This window comes from Hypanus sabinus, chromosome 8 (genome assembly GCF_030144855.1).
Source record: "Hypanus sabinus isolate sHypSab1 chromosome 8, sHypSab1.hap1, whole genome shotgun sequence".
NCBI lineage: Eukaryota > Metazoa > Chordata > Chondrichthyes > Myliobatiformes > Dasyatidae > Hypanus > Hypanus sabinus.
Window position 1 is genome coordinate 159,905,873 of NC_082713.1, and position 16,681 is coordinate 159,922,553.

Below are 16,681 nucleotides of genomic sequence, written 5' to 3' on the forward strand. Positions count from 1 at the left end.
ACTAGACTGCATGTGGAACGGAGAGATTATCTCAAGGTTGAACTGCTGGAATTTAGAAAATATGAGGTGACTTCATTTATACAAAATTTCACAAAATTGTGAAGTGGATTCACAGAATGGACGTAGAGAAGATGCTTCCCCTTGTGGGAAAACTTGAAACCAAAGGGTCACATATTTGGGACTAGGACTTTTTCCCCTTTGGAAGAATTGTTAGTCATGGATCTCTTCTCCTTAATGATAGAAACTAAATTCTTGATGAACAAAGGGAGTGTAAGTTACCATGGAGGGCAAGAATGTGAAGCTGAAGCTGTTATCAGATCAGCTACGATTGGTAGACTAAACTCAAAGATCAAAATGTCAAAGAGACCCACTCCAGCTTCTCATGATTTCCATACTTTGGGACAAGTTTCCTGGGTTGCTGCTTTAGACTTCTCATAAACCTAGTTTTACTGACTAGATATTCTCTTTTTACAATAACAATGGCTGGAAACTTCTAAATATAGCCAATCTGCAATTGTACAATAATTTGTACTGCAAATTTGCAATAACTGACAATTCAATGGAACATTCCTTCACTGTAAGTAGGGACATGCATTAGTGGCCAGCAACAAAACTGCTGGGGATGAATTCCTTTCCTACATTATATTCACCCCATTCATGGCCTCCTAATAGCACCCACTCTCATGTGCACTTGCAATAAACTTTACTGGATAGGAATGTGATGGGAGGAAATTGTTATCCCGGCTTTATATCCTGAAGTACTAAAGTCAGTACTGGAAATGGAGGTTTACGAAATCAAGAAATTGAGTAACATTTTCAAATTCTCTGTTGAGGGCTAATTAAAATTAGATGAAAAGTCTGGAAGATAGAGGGTCACCAGAATAACAAGAAAATATTTGATTTCTACATCACATTAATCTAAGTTAGCAAAATAATAATCAGCCTCTGCAGGCTGCGGGCTAGACTGAGGAAATATGCAACAACTCCCACAGTCCCTTCTGGAAAGTGGGAAAGATCTGTCCACACAAAGAAAAATAAGACTGATGATATTAAGTTTGGGCCATTACACAAGATTTGGTTCAGCCAGGATATGTGGAACCACAATGCATGGAAAAGAAAAAAAAATGGAAAAAAAATATTCAATATATATGACAGTGAATATTGTTGATTACTTCTAAACTTTCTGAAGGAGCTTTGGACACAAGCTTGTTGCTGAAAGGAAATAGTCAAGACAAGAAACTTCCTATCATTGATTTCTATAATCCTGCAAGTCTCAGTAGTTTTGAAGTTGTACAATATTACATCACTGGATAAAGTATTACAAATGAGAAACTCACCAACAAGGAAGATAAACATTCTGTGAAGTACTGTTAAGAATGCACGGCGGAAACGGCAAATGAAAGACATCTGTGGATGGGTAGATTCCAGGTACAGTACTTCACTCACATCATTTACCGCTACTTCTGAGTCATTGCCAAGTAACCTATTCATTAAAGACAATAACTGATCATTACTAGTTCTGTTGCTCTGAGTTGCAATGACATAGATTTTGGGCTTAAAGTCCACCATCAATGAACAAATTCACTCACTTTATGCCCAAGTCATCAGTACTTTGTAAAATCCACTTGAGTGAACCATTAAATTTATCTTCATAATTGGGATCAAGATCCTGTATAAATCAATAGTAAAAAAAAATTAAAGCTCATCTTAAAATTTCAGAAATCAAGCTCTCTAAACACGCAAATCTCTACTAACTTACTACAGCACTTAAAAATTTTTGATTGCCTAACAATTCTAAGTAACTACTACTCGTAAGTACTTTAAGGCAAAATTTTGACATCAAAAACCACTAGCCTAATCAAAGACTAAAATAAATGACTTAATTATACAAATATTTAGATTTTCAAAAACAAAGCAACACCATCATATAACTACATCTTACAAATTAAAAAAGGAATTATGGTTAATTACCAAATGCAGAAAAGTCTGACTGCAGAATTATAGAATGCAGTCCTAAAATTTATAATATTTTCCTACTTAAAGTCACAATGTGTGAAATAACAGGCAATTCAAATGCCACTATGCACTCAAACACACTTCAGTCTACTTAAAAGCAATAATTGTTCATACAATTGGCTACTGAATATATTGTGGCAGAATGTTGCCTCTGTAGGTGTGGGTGTGGTGTGGTATAAAGGGCAGTGATATTAAAGGATTGATTGTCCCCAAGCTTGATGATGATCTAGGAAAATGCAGGAATATTCATGGAAAGACCTGAACAATTTGTGGTAGTACATGGATCTTCTGGTTCAAGACCAACCACAGTTGGTTTAAGAAAATTTCACCTGCATGCAAGAGGCAGAAAGTGGCAGCAGAAAATTTCCAAAAGGTACTGAAATAAATCAAAAAATTTTGCTACTCCCTTAGATGAGTGTTTGAGGCAAATAAGACAATGGGATAACAAAACCACTCAGGCTTAAAGGCAGCCAAAGATCACATTACTCATCTCCTTAGAGGCAATGCCAAGTCTGAATCCCACCTTAAATAGATCTTAATCTATCACTGAACTCAAAGACTCCTAATGGATAGTCAAAGGCCAATCTTCCAGTGGCATGATCTAATAAAAGGCTAAACGATGGTATTATTCTTCCAAGATTATATCTTGTTTTTTATTGTCTCATTATTAAATGATATTGTGAAAGAAAAATCCAACTGATTATCAACAATGTCCCTGATGCAGTTTCTTAACGCCAGATCATTGTTCGAACCACAGACTAAGATGTTTTCCCTATGCTCAAGGTTCTCAACTTGCTGCATTCAATAAGGCATGTCATTTTAGAATTAGGTGGCGATCATAAATTTACCAATTAGTAAATGTGGAAAAGCCACAATACGAAGAGGAAGGCTTATTGTCATTTCCTCAAAAAAGTATAAAGTCCCACGCTTATGAAACTGAAAAACTTTCACTGTCAAGTTGCCAGTTAATGGAATTACAAAGCCAACAGCTCACGAGCATTTGTTAAAACTTGAGCAACAGAAGGCAAAGAAACAAGAAGTTCCAACATGAAGAACCGTTGAGCAGTTACCACATCAAGGTGATGGCCATCTTCAAAGTCATGTCGATGTGGCGCACAGCATTATTCGTGGCCACTTGATGGAAACTGAAATGCTTTGCTTATATGGACCTTTATCAGATACCAGGAAAGATGCCCGTCAACACTTTCCTCAAGCTTCAGCCAAAAGCCATCCAGGAAAAATCACAGGAAGGACTCCTCCTGCTTTCCAAAATCACAAGTTATATTGTGTATAGTTCTGATCACCGAATTATAGGAAAGATGTCAACAAAACAGAGAGAGAATACAGAGGAGATTTACTAGAATGTTACCTGGGTTTCAGCACCTAAGTTACAGAGAAAGGTTGAACAAGTTAGGTCTTTATTCTTTGGGGCGTAAAAGGTTGGGGGGGGGGGGGGACTTAATAGAGTTATTTAAAATTATGAGGGAGATAGAGAGAGTTGACATGGATAGACTTTTTCCATTGAGAGTAAGGGAGATTCAAACAAGAGGACATGAGTTGAGAGTTAAGGGGCAAAAGTTTAGGGGTAACATGAGGGGGACCTTCTTTACTCAGATAGTGGTAGCTGTGTGGAATGAACTTCCAGTAGAAGTGGTAGAGGCAGGTTCGATTTTGTCATTTTTTTAAAAATTGGATAGGTATATGGACAGGAAAGGAATGGAGGGTTATGGGCTGAGTGCAGGTAGGTAGAACTAGGTGAGAGTAAGCGTTCAGCACAGACTAGATGGGCTGAGATGGCCTGTTTCCGTGCTGTAATTGTTATATGGTTATATATTATTCACAAACACCAGTGACAATTCAATCACTTATCCCAACCACTGACACCTACCACAAATTAGGAGCAGAACTGACAACTTGATCCCATGATCCTAATCTATGGTTCATGACTGATCTGGTTGCTATCTCAGTACAAAATTCCTGCCTTTCGGTAACTTTTCACCTCTTGCTTAGCAAGAACCTATCCCCAAAATGATTCTGCTTGCACTGGCCTTTGAGAATAAGAGTTCTGAAGATTCAGAACCTACACAGGAAAATAAAACACTTCAATGATCTTAAAAAAGGACGAACTCTTATTTTCTTGGAATCGCTAGTTCTAGATCCCTCATAAGAGGAAACAACTTCTCCACATACACCAGAAGGACTCAGTATCAGTCTCAATCAATTCACTGCTCATTCTTCCTCTCCCAAAATTACTTTGGAAGATAATCCATCTATTAGCAACAGTTTAGTAAATAACCTCTGAAGTGCTTCCACCACACTAACATCTTTAAAAGGGAGATTGGTCAAGTTTGCAGTTCTCCAGATGGGCCCTAAATGAAACAAATATATTTTTGTTATCTATTAACAATTAACAAAATGCCTTTTATCCCCCCAAGTTTTCATATAGTAAATCACGTCACCATGTGATTCAAGGTTATTCAACTGTGTCTTCTTGCACTCAATGTCCAAAAGTTTATATTCCTCTAACATTGCTCATATATGGCACCTGACATCCCCCCCAAACAGAATGAAAAATACATAAATTAATGTATTTTATATAATATTTGACCTCTGTGGAATCTAATCTCTATATTAACAATTCAAACCAGGGTGTACAAATGTGATAGCAGGAATGAGAACAGTAAGTGGGAGAAAGAAAACATATTGATTATTCCAGCAGTTTCATAATTCTAGAAATATGAAGCAAAGAACAAACTGCTAGAGAAACTCAGCAAGCTGGTAGCAGCTGTGGAGACAAATAAGTGGTTGATGCTTTGGGTTGAGACCCAGCATCAGGACCCAAATGATATAGAACCAGACCCAAGGCAAGGTTGTAACCCAAAAACATCAACCGTCCATTTGCCTTGGCAAATGCTGCTTGAACTGCTGAGTTCCTCCAGATTCCAGCATTTGCAATCTCTGGAGCAGGGGTTCCTAAGCTGGGGCTCACAGACCCTTTGGTCAGTGGTAAAACTCCATGGCATTAAAAAAGGTTGGAAACCCCTGCTCGACTCTCAAGACATATGAAAAATTCTATAGCTAGCAACAGGTTCAGGCAGATTATAAAAACCTGTGGCACAAATCAGTACAAAGGGGTATGATTTAGCGGCCATTACATAGACATAGTTGCTGGGTTGAGATCGATTGGGAATTAAACATCCAAGGATAACAGGTAATACAGAAGGATAGGCAGGTGGGGTAGCCCTCTTAACAATAGACAAGATCAGGTGATAGTGAGAGACATGTAAGATCTAAGGAGTAGAATGTTGAATCAATCTGGGTAGAGATTAGGAATAGTAAAGGGGGGAAAAAAATCATCTTTGGTGGGAGTTGTCTATTGGCCACCAAATAATAACCAGTAATAACAATCTATTACAGTGGCACAGGCAAAAAACAAACTTAATGGAGTTCTTTGAGGATATAATGAGTGCAGTGGATAGAGGGGAACGGATGGACGTTATTTACTAGGATTTCCTGAAGGTGTTTGATAAGGTGCCACATAAAAGACATCCAGAGGATAAGGATGCATAGAGTTGGGGGTGATGTATTAGCATGGATACAGGATTGGTTAACTAACAGAAAGCAGAGAATAGGGATACATGGGTGCTACTCTGGTTGGCAATCAGTGGTGAGCAATGCTCTGTAAGGGTCAGTGCTCGGCCCACAACTGTTCATGATCTACATTAACGATCTGGAAGAGGGGACCAAGTATAGTGCATTTAAATTTGCTGATGAGAGTAAATTGAGTGGAAAAGCAAATTGTGCAGAAGATACAGAGTCTTCAGAGAGATATAGATAGGTTATGTGAGTGGCATGGGTCCAGAAGATGGAGTACAATGTAGGTAAATGGAAGGCCATCCACTTCGGAAGGGAAAATGTAAGAGCAGATTATTAAATTGTAAAAAAATAAGTAAATAAATCGCAGCATGCTGCTGTGCAGAGGGACTTGGATACATGAATCACAAAAGCTTGGTTTGCAGGTGCACCAGACTAACAAGAAGGGAAATGGAATGTTGGCCTTCATTGCTAAAGGGATTGAATTTAGAAACAGAGCTTATGCTGCAACTGCACAGGATACTGGTGAGGTCGCACCTGGAGTACTGTGCACAGTTCTGGTCTCCTTACTTGAGGAAGAATATAGTGGAAGGACTTTGGAGAGGAGGTTCACCAGGTTGACTCCAGAGATGAGGAGGTTAGACTATGAGGAGAGATTGAGTTGCCAGGGACTGTACTCGCTGCAATTCACAAGAATGAGAGGAGATCTTATAGAAACATAAAATTATGAAAGAGATAGATAAGATAAAGGCAGGAAAGTTGTTTCCACTGGTAGGTGAGACTAGAACTAGGGGACATAGCCTCAAGGTTCAGGGGAGTAGATTTAAGATGGAGATGAGAAGAAACTACTTTTACCCAGAGTGGTAAACTGCCCAATGAAGCAGTGGAGGCTACCTCAGTAAATAAGACAAGGTTAGACAGATTTTTTTTTTGTATAGTAGGGAAATCAAGGGTTATGGGGAATATAGCAAGCAGGTGGAGAGGAGTCCGTGGACAGATCAACCATGAACTTATTGAATGGCAGAGCAAACTCAACAGTCCAGGTAGCCTACTTCTATTTCTTATGTTCTTATGCAAGCCAAACAAACACTGAAATAACTTACAGTTACATATTCAGCAGCACCTTGGACAGATAGACTTCTGTTTTTATAATGAACATGGTCGCCACAATCATATTCTCCTGGAATTAGAGGAAAAAACATCAATATAATTAGGATAAAAATCTTCCTTAGTATCAATACAGTAGCAGTAAAATGTGCGGCAAAAACTGCTAGATTTTAAATTCCAAGACCCATATCAGCATATTGCTTTTAATTAGGCGGTTATAAGTTTTACAAAAATGCTCCAGACTTCTCCAGAACAAAAACCACAAGAGTAGTATAAACTCAGGCTTCTGTTCATCGATATTAGCTCAGACACGTATTTGATTATCTAAATATTCTGGTGCCACTTTTGAAAAATCTATTAACAGTTGCTTAGTTTTTCCACTCTGTTTCATGTCATTCCATTCAAATTTGTGGCCAAGCTTTTTAAATAATTCTATATATCATAACTTAAGATTCCGAACCAAATCCATCAAATAGCCAAATGCAATAAGCCAGTGCCAAATTTTACATCCATTTCATAAGCTGCACCCCTGGATACTACTTGCAGTCATCCGATTTTACCTGGGTCTGGAAGAAATCAATAGGCTTGTGCAGGTATCTCAATGCCAAGCTAAGTGGATTTCTAAATTATTCGATAGACAGGATGACATTAATTACCAAATCTTTTACATACTGAACTAAATTTTAACTTGCCAAAACTGAATCAGTGCTCATACTAGTCAGAATTTAATGCCATATTTTTGTGATTTCTTCCTGTTTAAGTTCAGAATTATTTAATTAGATTAATTATTTAATTATTCAATTAAGACATACAGGGGGTTTAAGTTTAAATATTGTTCTATATTAACCTCACAGCAACAATCCCATACACAAAAATCAACCTGCTGCAATATTCAGGTTAGGCAGCATCCACAAAGGGAAACAGATTAAGAGCCACCATCTAGAGAAACTCCTCAGTCCGCATGCTTACTTATATGGAGCTTTATTAACACTTTCCCCAAGCTTCAATCAAAAGCCATCCAGGAAAAAGTCACAAGAAGGACCCCTCTAACCTTTCAAAATCACAAGCTATATTTTTCCACCAACACCACTGATCACTTTGACTTTGACTGTCTTCACTGCCTTATATTCAAGACAACCGCAACATTCTGTAATATTCCATACAACTCAATTTAAGCACGTGGATCAGGAATTCCAATAAAGTACTTGGGATCAATAGAGCCCCAAAAACAAATTACAGCTTTCTGGACTCGCTGTGTTCATCATCATTATGTGCCATGTTGTATGACAAAGGTGATCACTGAATTAAGACCATGATTGCTCTTGACCAATTTTTCTACAGAAATGATTTACCTTCTGTTAGGCAGTACTTTTACAAGACAGGTGACCCCAGACGTTCTCAACACTCTTCAGATACTGTTTGCCTGGCATCAGTGGTTCCATAACTAAGACATTTCACCTTTTTCCTTTTAACCTCTCATACATTCCATCCCATCTTAAACTGGCTTTCCCTTTTTGTCTTCGCCTCTTTCTCTGCACCTTGAAACTTCTAGCTTCCTATTTGGATGAATGGTAACCCAAACTGTTACTCTAAGTAATTTCCTCACTCTATAAATAGTGACCAAATACTTCTGAATCCTTTGTTTATTGTTTTGGTCAAATCAAGTATTACATTTTGCTTTTTGTCACCTTTCACATAAAATGGAATTGCTGGGTAGAAAAAGCGGTGCTCCAATTTTCTAGTTATTAAATATTTATGTTGTTATCTGACATGTGGGTGGCTATCTACGTGGAAAAAGAGGTTGTAGGTTAAAAGTCACTTAGGGAAGACAGTGACTTAAGTGCCCAAATAATCATATGGTGACAAAACTATCTGTATCTTCATCAGTATCTTAGAGATCTATGCTAGGACCAACATACTGATGCAATTGTGCAATCCGAAGGTAACACACTAGCAGATATATGTCATTAAGATTTTGAAAAGATCTGGTATGCCACCAAACACACTAGTAAATTTCTATAGATGTACCATGAAGAGCATGCTGACTGGTTGCATCACCACCTTGTAATGTGGCTCCAATGTACAGCATTGAAAGAGGCTGTAAAGGGTTGTAGACTCAGCCAGCTCCATCATAGACACAAGTCACCCCACCAGTGGACATCTTCAAAAGACAATGCCTTGTGAAGTTGGCACCCATCATTAAGGAGTAAGCATCCAGGACATGACCTCTTCTGATTACTAAGATCAGGGAGGTGGTACAGGAGCCTAAAAAGACACTCAATATCTTTAGGTACAGCTCTTTTGTCTCCTTATTTCTGATAAAAATCTATGAATCAATAAATCCCAACTCACTGTTGCTCTTTACACTTTATTGCAATAGCATTTTAAAAAATTACACTGTATTGCTGCCACAAAACAAATTTCAAGACGAATGCCTGATAATACACCCAAACACCCAAATCTGATTCTGCTCCGTTAATTTTAAAAACATTAAACTACAGAAATCAGATACTCCAGGTGCCAATTTTCCTACTGTAAAGTATGGAAGGCGTTTTCTTCCAAATCCAAACTGTTAGAAGGAATAATCCTTTCTATTCCACTTTGGTGGCTATCAAATCAATCTCCAGTACATACCCAGTCATTGACAAAAATGTGCAAAATAACATCAAATTACATGGAACAAGTATGCCACAGTTGGATGCATGATAGATTTTCATTTAAAATTGGATAATATGAATAATGGAGATGGTCAATCAAGTTCATCACCATGGTGCAAATTAAAAAAAGGTAGCAACATTACACAAATTAGACTTAAGTTTCCTCCAAATAATAACTGTTAAATTGCAAGGAAATTACAAGAAATCCATAATTCTACATTTTTGTAACCTGTGATACTATAACTTCGACCATTTTTGTCTAGATTAATTTACGTTGTACAAATATAGTGAATTTATTCCTGCAGCTGAAAAAAAAGGACAAGACTACAATTCAAAAGGGCTAAACCCTTGGACAACAATTGTTCTATGGTGAACTTTCTATGCTGGCGATTTCACAGTGTTTCCTTCCAGAAAAGGATGAATATTGTGACATGAAGGGATTTCCGTGTGATATATCACGATGTTGGCAATCACAAGACAGAATACTCTTAGAACCTCTGATCAGTTGCACAATGCACAAATTTAACCTGAAGAGTTAACTTTAACTTTTCAGTTTTTTTTGACAGATTCCAAATCAAACTAATCAGGGAAAGTTAATAACAGCCTGAATATTGTTGTATTATAGGCACGGTAATTTAATATCTGGAGTGTGCAGCAGTGCTGGGAAACAGTTCTAATGTTTATGAATAACTGGAATTATAGATATTAAACTTCAGATGATGAACACTGAAAGATGCTGTACAATAAAATACTGCCAAATATGTATAACCAAACCTTCTCCCAAAACATTCAAGCTATCAAGTATTAAAATCTCACGTACTTTATAACTTTAAAATAAAGTTATCCACATATATACATCACCTGGAAGGGTAGACTCTTTAGTTTACTATGGACAAAAGCATGCCATTGTGACAAATGCGAATGCATCAAAAGTTAAAAATTGATCTTACCTGCTATTTTTGCAAGATGACTATGCAATCGATGAAGAATGATCAAAATTATCCTTTCTTTAACCTAAATGAAATACAGTCCAATTACCTGGATGTTATCTGCAGCTTGCAAAATAAATGCAACCATTCCACACTATGTCATTTCTTTACAGAAACACAAAGTCAGAGTCTAAAAGTTTAAATTTATTTCTCCTTCACAAAGAATAAGTGTATATTATTTACAATAATTTACCCATAAAACTAAAATTAAAGTACTTCATATTCATACATGTCCTATAAAATTTAAAAATGCATAAATAGTATATTTCTTAATAACAGATTTTAAAAATTAATCTTCTAGTACCCCAGATAAACACAGCATTCATATTAAACAATTGAATTTTTGTTTAAACTTGAATTTATAATTTTCCATAACACCACTTCTCAGGCAATGGACTTTGGAATGTAATAACTGTTCTAATTTTAAATTCAGAGCTATTTTCCAAAAAAAAAAGTCACATAAATACTAGATAATCTGGTTTTCACAATGCTGATATCAAAATGTCAGATATTCCTGCATTCTACACAATAAATGGGACTTTTACCATCCATATGCAGAAGGGTGAGAAGATATTGTTTATAATAATCGCTTCCAATAGAACACTCAGTGAAGCACTCCTTCTCCATGGCTCTAGAGTGGGAACCTAAACATTTTGTAAAGTCTCTGTAGTGGGCCTTGAATGACAGGCATCTGACTAGAAGGTGGTGCAAATCGAGCCACGACTGAAATAACTAGATGTAGTTTTTATCCCCATAGCAATACATTAAGGGGACACGGATAATGATGGAAAGGAAAAAAAGATTTCAACTATTATACCATGATGGACACATGATTCAGCCGTTTCAATTACTCACTACTTCGCTCTATGGAATGTAATAACCTTCACATTGCTATCAGCCACAAATGTACAAAAAGGCAGAACAAATGTACCAATCCTAGAGCTAATATTTTTTCAAAATTTAAGCTTTGTTCCCCCCAATACTAAACTGTTACTCCATTAAAAACAGCTCAAAAACCATTTGTCTGCATATTGATTTGCTCAGTAAATAATAACTGACATCTATTCAGCACCTTTAAAACTGACAACTTAAAGGTCAAACAATTGAGTTTTTGAAATGTTAGATGTACCATTTCACTTGAGTTATAAGGTACACTGTGGCTTCTGCAACTACAAATACAAGCAACACTCACCCCATCATCCTTTTCAAATGTCTGTTTGACTGTAAAGGAAAAATAATAAGCAATAAGCAAATGTTTTAGAATTTTTTTCCAGAAATAAAATACAAATTTTTTTATAAATTATACAAATATTTATAATCAACTTTAGAGTTAGATACCAGAATGCCAGATCCCAAGGTTAAAGAAATCAAGTTGATTTGTACTGTTTTCCTGACTTTTAAAGGAGAGTAGGTAATGAGGGGGTATTCACTTTTGGAAGAATGCAGTCTTGTAGTTTTGTTTACCATCTCCCAGTTGGTCAAGGGAAGAACTTAAATGCAAGGCCTACCAAATCAACAGAATGCATAACTGCACCATGTTAAACTATCAAACTAAACATTCAATTTCATATTACAGAGCAAATATTAACTGAACATTTAAAATTTGTCCTTGTTCACTGAAATTTTAAATGTTTCACCGACAGTCTGTACAGTCCACCATTTCCCTTTATTCTTCCAAAGCTGAATGGTTGGCAGCCAAAGTGATTAAAAAAAAATAAAGTGCTTGATTATGAGGAGAGAAAATGTTGGCAAATTAATGAGAATTTTAATGCCTGTAATATCGCTATAAAGAGAAATTTAGATTATGTCCCACTTTTTATTTACTATGTAACATTCAGAGTTTTCCTTGGATTAATTATATTTGGTTTAATTTCATTAACTTCTTCAAAACAATATTGCAAATTATAACTTAACTGCAATTAACATGTTTTAACAGTATGTAATCTCATGTTATAGAAATCAAAGTAGCTCTTCACCCAGAAAATGAAAACTCCAGCTGTCATCAGGCATTTCACCCACGGCAAAATTGTATTTGCAAAAAAATGAGTAAACAGCAATTACAGAAACTTTTTTCCCATATTGATATTAAGAATCCCAAACCCAAATGTATCTTTCCTGCTGTTACCCCTGCAAATTAGCACAGGATTAAACCCAGTACCTTCCAGATCTATTAATGCACAAGGACAATAACTACTCCCCGGTGTTCACATGCACCTCCACACAATTCTCATCCATATACCACTGTAGGCAGCTGTCGATCCCAGTGGTTCATGGGTTTGCACCTCTGGTGGACTGTGTCCTCTCTAAGGCACAAGCCTGGGTGGAAACATTTGAAGAACTGGCTGTTGCCCATGCAGCGGGTTCCCTCTCTCCATATCACTGATGTAGTCCAAGGGAAAGATAACACAGATACAGCCTGGCACTTGTGTCGTCATAGAGGTTTGTAGAGTGAAGTCGTAAACAACGTCAAACCGCCTTAGGAGACCCTGGCTCCTGATTTCTTCCTTGGGGTTTACTCCCAAAGCCTTTCCCATGGATGGGTAAGGCTGCAAGGCAGCGGAGGTTTAAAAAAAATCAGTTTTGCTTCTCCTAGGTGGACTGGCATCCAAGGCTGATTAGCCCCACCTGCCACATACCACTCCTTGGCAATGTCACCCATAAGAATAGAATCAGTTTCAAGATGTATGCTAATAATATCCAGCTTTACCTTAAGTACAATGGTACTAGAAAGTTTAAGAACCCCGTAGAAATATTTCTATTTCTGCATAAATGACCTAAAGCATGATCAGATCTTCACACAAGTCCTACAACTAGATAAAGAGAACACAATTAATAACAAAAACACTACAAGAGTAATTATGCAGATGCTGGAAATCTGAGCAACACACAAAATGCTAGAGAACAATTATACTTGTTCATTTGTTTATTGAGTAAAATGATCCAATATTTCATGTACTTGTTGGAAAATGTATGTCAACCTTTGCTTTCAGTAACAGGTGTGATCCCCTTGTACAGCAATAGCTTCAACCAAATATTTCCGGTAACTTGCTCAGTCCTGCACATTGACTTGGGGGAATTTTAGGTCATTCGTCCTTATAAAATTGCCTAAACTCTGGGATGTTGGTGGGCTTCCTTGTATGAACTGCTTGCTTCAGGTCCTTCCATAATATTTCTATAAGATTAAGCTCAGGATTTTGACACAGCCATTCCAAAACACTAATTTTCTTCTTTTTAAAAAAATTTTTTTGATTTACTCTGGTCTTTTGGATCATTATAATGCTGCATTATCCAACTTTTATTAAGCTTCAGCTGACGGACTGCTACCCGGAGATTCTCCTGTAAATTGTCTGATGCAATTTTGAATTCATTGTTCCCTCAACGATAGAAAGTTATCCAGACCAATGATGCTCCTTCTTCCATACTTCAGTTGGGATGAGGTTTTTAATGTTGGAGGAAAAAGGGTGCTGCACACCAAACACAATATGCACATTTCTGCCAAAGTGTTCAACTTTTATCTCATCTGTCCACAGAACATTGTCCCAGAAGAGTTGTAGAGCATCCAGGTGGACTTTTGCAAGCTTGAGACTTGCAATTTTTTTTGAGAGCAGTTGTTTCCTCTGTGGTGTCCTTCCATGAACACCATTGTTGTGCAATCTTTTTCTTATAGTGGACACATGAATGTAGACTTTAGCAAGTTCTAGAGATTTCTGCAGGTCTTTTGCTGTTACCCTTAGGCTCTTTTTCACCTCCTGCAGTATTGCATGTTATGATCTTGGTGTGATCTTTCCAGGATGCCCACTCCTAGGGACAGTAGCAACAGTACAGTTTCATTCGTTTGTAGACAATATCTCTTACTATGGATGGTTGAACACTCAGGTCTTTAGATAAAAACCCAAAATGCTGGCAGAACTCAGCAGGCCTGACAGCATCTATGGGAGGAGGTACACTCAGGTCTTTAGAAATGCTTTTATAGCCTTTTCCAGCTTCATGCACCTCCACAATTATTAGGTCTTTTGAAAGCTGTTTTGATCACGGCATGGTGCACATAAACAAAGCTTTTTTGAGAAGAGTAGGCTCTGTCAGTAGCCCGACTGTGTGTCTTTTAAAGGGTAGGGCACCTCTGCAACCCACACCTCCAATCTCATATCATTAACTGGAACACCCGACTCCAAATAGCTTTTGGAGAAGGCATTACACCAGAGGTTCATACACTTTTTCCAAACAAATACATATAACATTGGATCAACTTTCTCAATAAATAAGTGAACAAGTATACTGTTTTTTTTTGTGTTATTTAATTAGGTTCTCTTATTCTAGTTTCAGGATTTGTGTGAAGATCTGATCACATTTAAGGTCATATTTATGCAGAAAGAGTAAACTCTACAAGGTTCACAAGTTTTCTAGCACCCATCTTGACCCCATAGTCTCTAAACCAGCCAACAGTAACATAAATTTCCTCCATTTCAATCCTGGGAAATCTTTGGTCCATAACACAAATAAAGTTCTATCAGTGTGCTTTCCCTCAGTAACTGAAATTGTTCTAAACTCTTTGCAAAATGGTGTCATATTTTATATAGAGTTGAGCTCAGAGCCTCAAGAGCTGTTTATTGGGACTATCTAGTTCCATCTTTGTTACAATGTAAAGAGCAGAATTGGGAAAATACATTCCCAGTCTTGTATCAAATTGTAAATACAATGAATCATAATAAATTAACTTCTATAAAAGCAATAAGCTCAACATCTCCAATTTTGTCATTTGAAAACTACTAGATAATTGTTTCTCCCATAATATTCTTTTAAGCTTTAGTGAATGTTACTGAATAATTTTGGTTATTTATTTTATACTCTCCTAGTTAAGGCACTGTGGTAAACTATGTATACCTGTCTGGACACGCTCCTCTGCTGACTGCTCCTGTGGTCCCCACAGACTTCAGTATAAAGGCGATTGGAGGCACTGCTCCCCGCTCAGTCTCCGAGATGCCGTGCTCTGTTTTGCTGCTAATAAAAGCCTATCGTTCACCTCCCGTCTCCGAGAGTTACTGATGATGCCTCTGGCACCAATTTCCATCCTTGTTTTCCTTCTTACTACTGTTTCTCTTTCTTACCCTAATTACCCCATCACATAGCCACATCTCCAAAGTGCTCAATTATGGCCACCCGAGCATCACTACATTTAATCATTGTTTCATTGTTAACTGCATCATCAGGGACCATGGCCTTGAATTTCATATCCAAAGTCTCTTCACTTCTTAAAGATGCATTAAAAATGACCTCAATAACTGATTTTTAGAACATCTATCTTAATATATCTTACTCGTCTTCAACCATTGACAGTTCTTTTTATGCAAGCATGACAAATTTAACAAGTTCTTATTTCATTATGATCTTCAAAATTAATCACTAATAATCTCGAAGACCCTCTACCTCAATACCTTCCTGTGCAACTGAACCCTCAATTTCCTCACTTGTAAATCCTAGTCAGTACAGACAGGTGACAACATCTCCACAATCACCGTAAGGGGCACCACAGGTTGTGTACTTAAGTATAACTCCAACACATTTAACTTTGATTTGGTTAACAACAAAGATGGCTACAAATTAGCAAATTGGAAGGATATTAGAATCCAATTGAATGGCACCACTACAACAACCTCAAAATTCAATCACTTCAAACTAAATTTATTACAAAAGTACAACCTGAGATCCATTTTCTTGCAGCATTCATAGTGGAACAAAGTACAATAGCTGACAAACAGTACAAATACAAAAAGAAACTAATAATATTGATAATAAAATAAATGAGAACATGAGCTGTAAATGCCTTAAAAGTGAGTCCACAGGTTGTGTCCAAAGGTCAGTTCAGTGTTGCAGTGAGTGAAAACGTCCATTCTGGTTCAGCAGCCTGGTGGCTGAATGGTAATAACTCTTCCCAAACCTGATGGTGTGGGACCTAAGGCTCCTACACCTCCTTCCTGATAGCAACAGTGGGAAGAGAGCATGGCCCTTGTAGTGGTGGGGTCCTTGATACTGGATGCTGCTTTGTTGTAGTAAAACTTTTTGTAGATATACTCAGTGGGGGGGGGGGGGGGAGGGAGGAAATGTCAGGCTTTGCCTGTGATGAACTGGGTTAGATCCTCTACATTTTTGTAGGCTTTTCTGTTCTTGGGCAGCGGCACTTCCATACCAGGCCTTGATGCAACCATTCTGGATACTCTACACCATGAATTTGTAGATTTGTCAAAGTTGAGATGACATGCTGAATCCGTGAAACTAAAGAGTTGATTATCATCTGCAGGGGTAAGTAGTCAGAGGTGCATG

At 37.3% G+C, this 16,681-nt stretch overlaps 1 protein-coding gene across 1 annotated transcript in view; it reads right to left on the bottom strand.

Moving 5' to 3' along the window:
- The window catches only part of lemd3 (LEM domain containing 3), a 42,229-nt gene that overhangs the window by 8,695 nt on the left and 16,853 nt on the right, over positions 1 to 16,681 (bottom strand). Inside the window, exons 2-6 of the mRNA XM_059978382.1 lie at positions 11,556 to 11,584; positions 10,325 to 10,388; positions 6,714 to 6,790; positions 1,590 to 1,669; positions 1,338 to 1,483 (exon numbers count right to left, since the gene is read on the bottom strand). Of these exons, the coding sequence (XP_059834365.1) occupies positions 1,338 to 1,483; positions 1,590 to 1,669; positions 6,714 to 6,790; positions 10,325 to 10,388; positions 11,556 to 11,584 (396 nt within the window). The remainder of the gene's footprint in view (positions 1 to 1,337; positions 1,484 to 1,589; positions 1,670 to 6,713; positions 6,791 to 10,324; positions 10,389 to 11,555; positions 11,585 to 16,681) is intronic.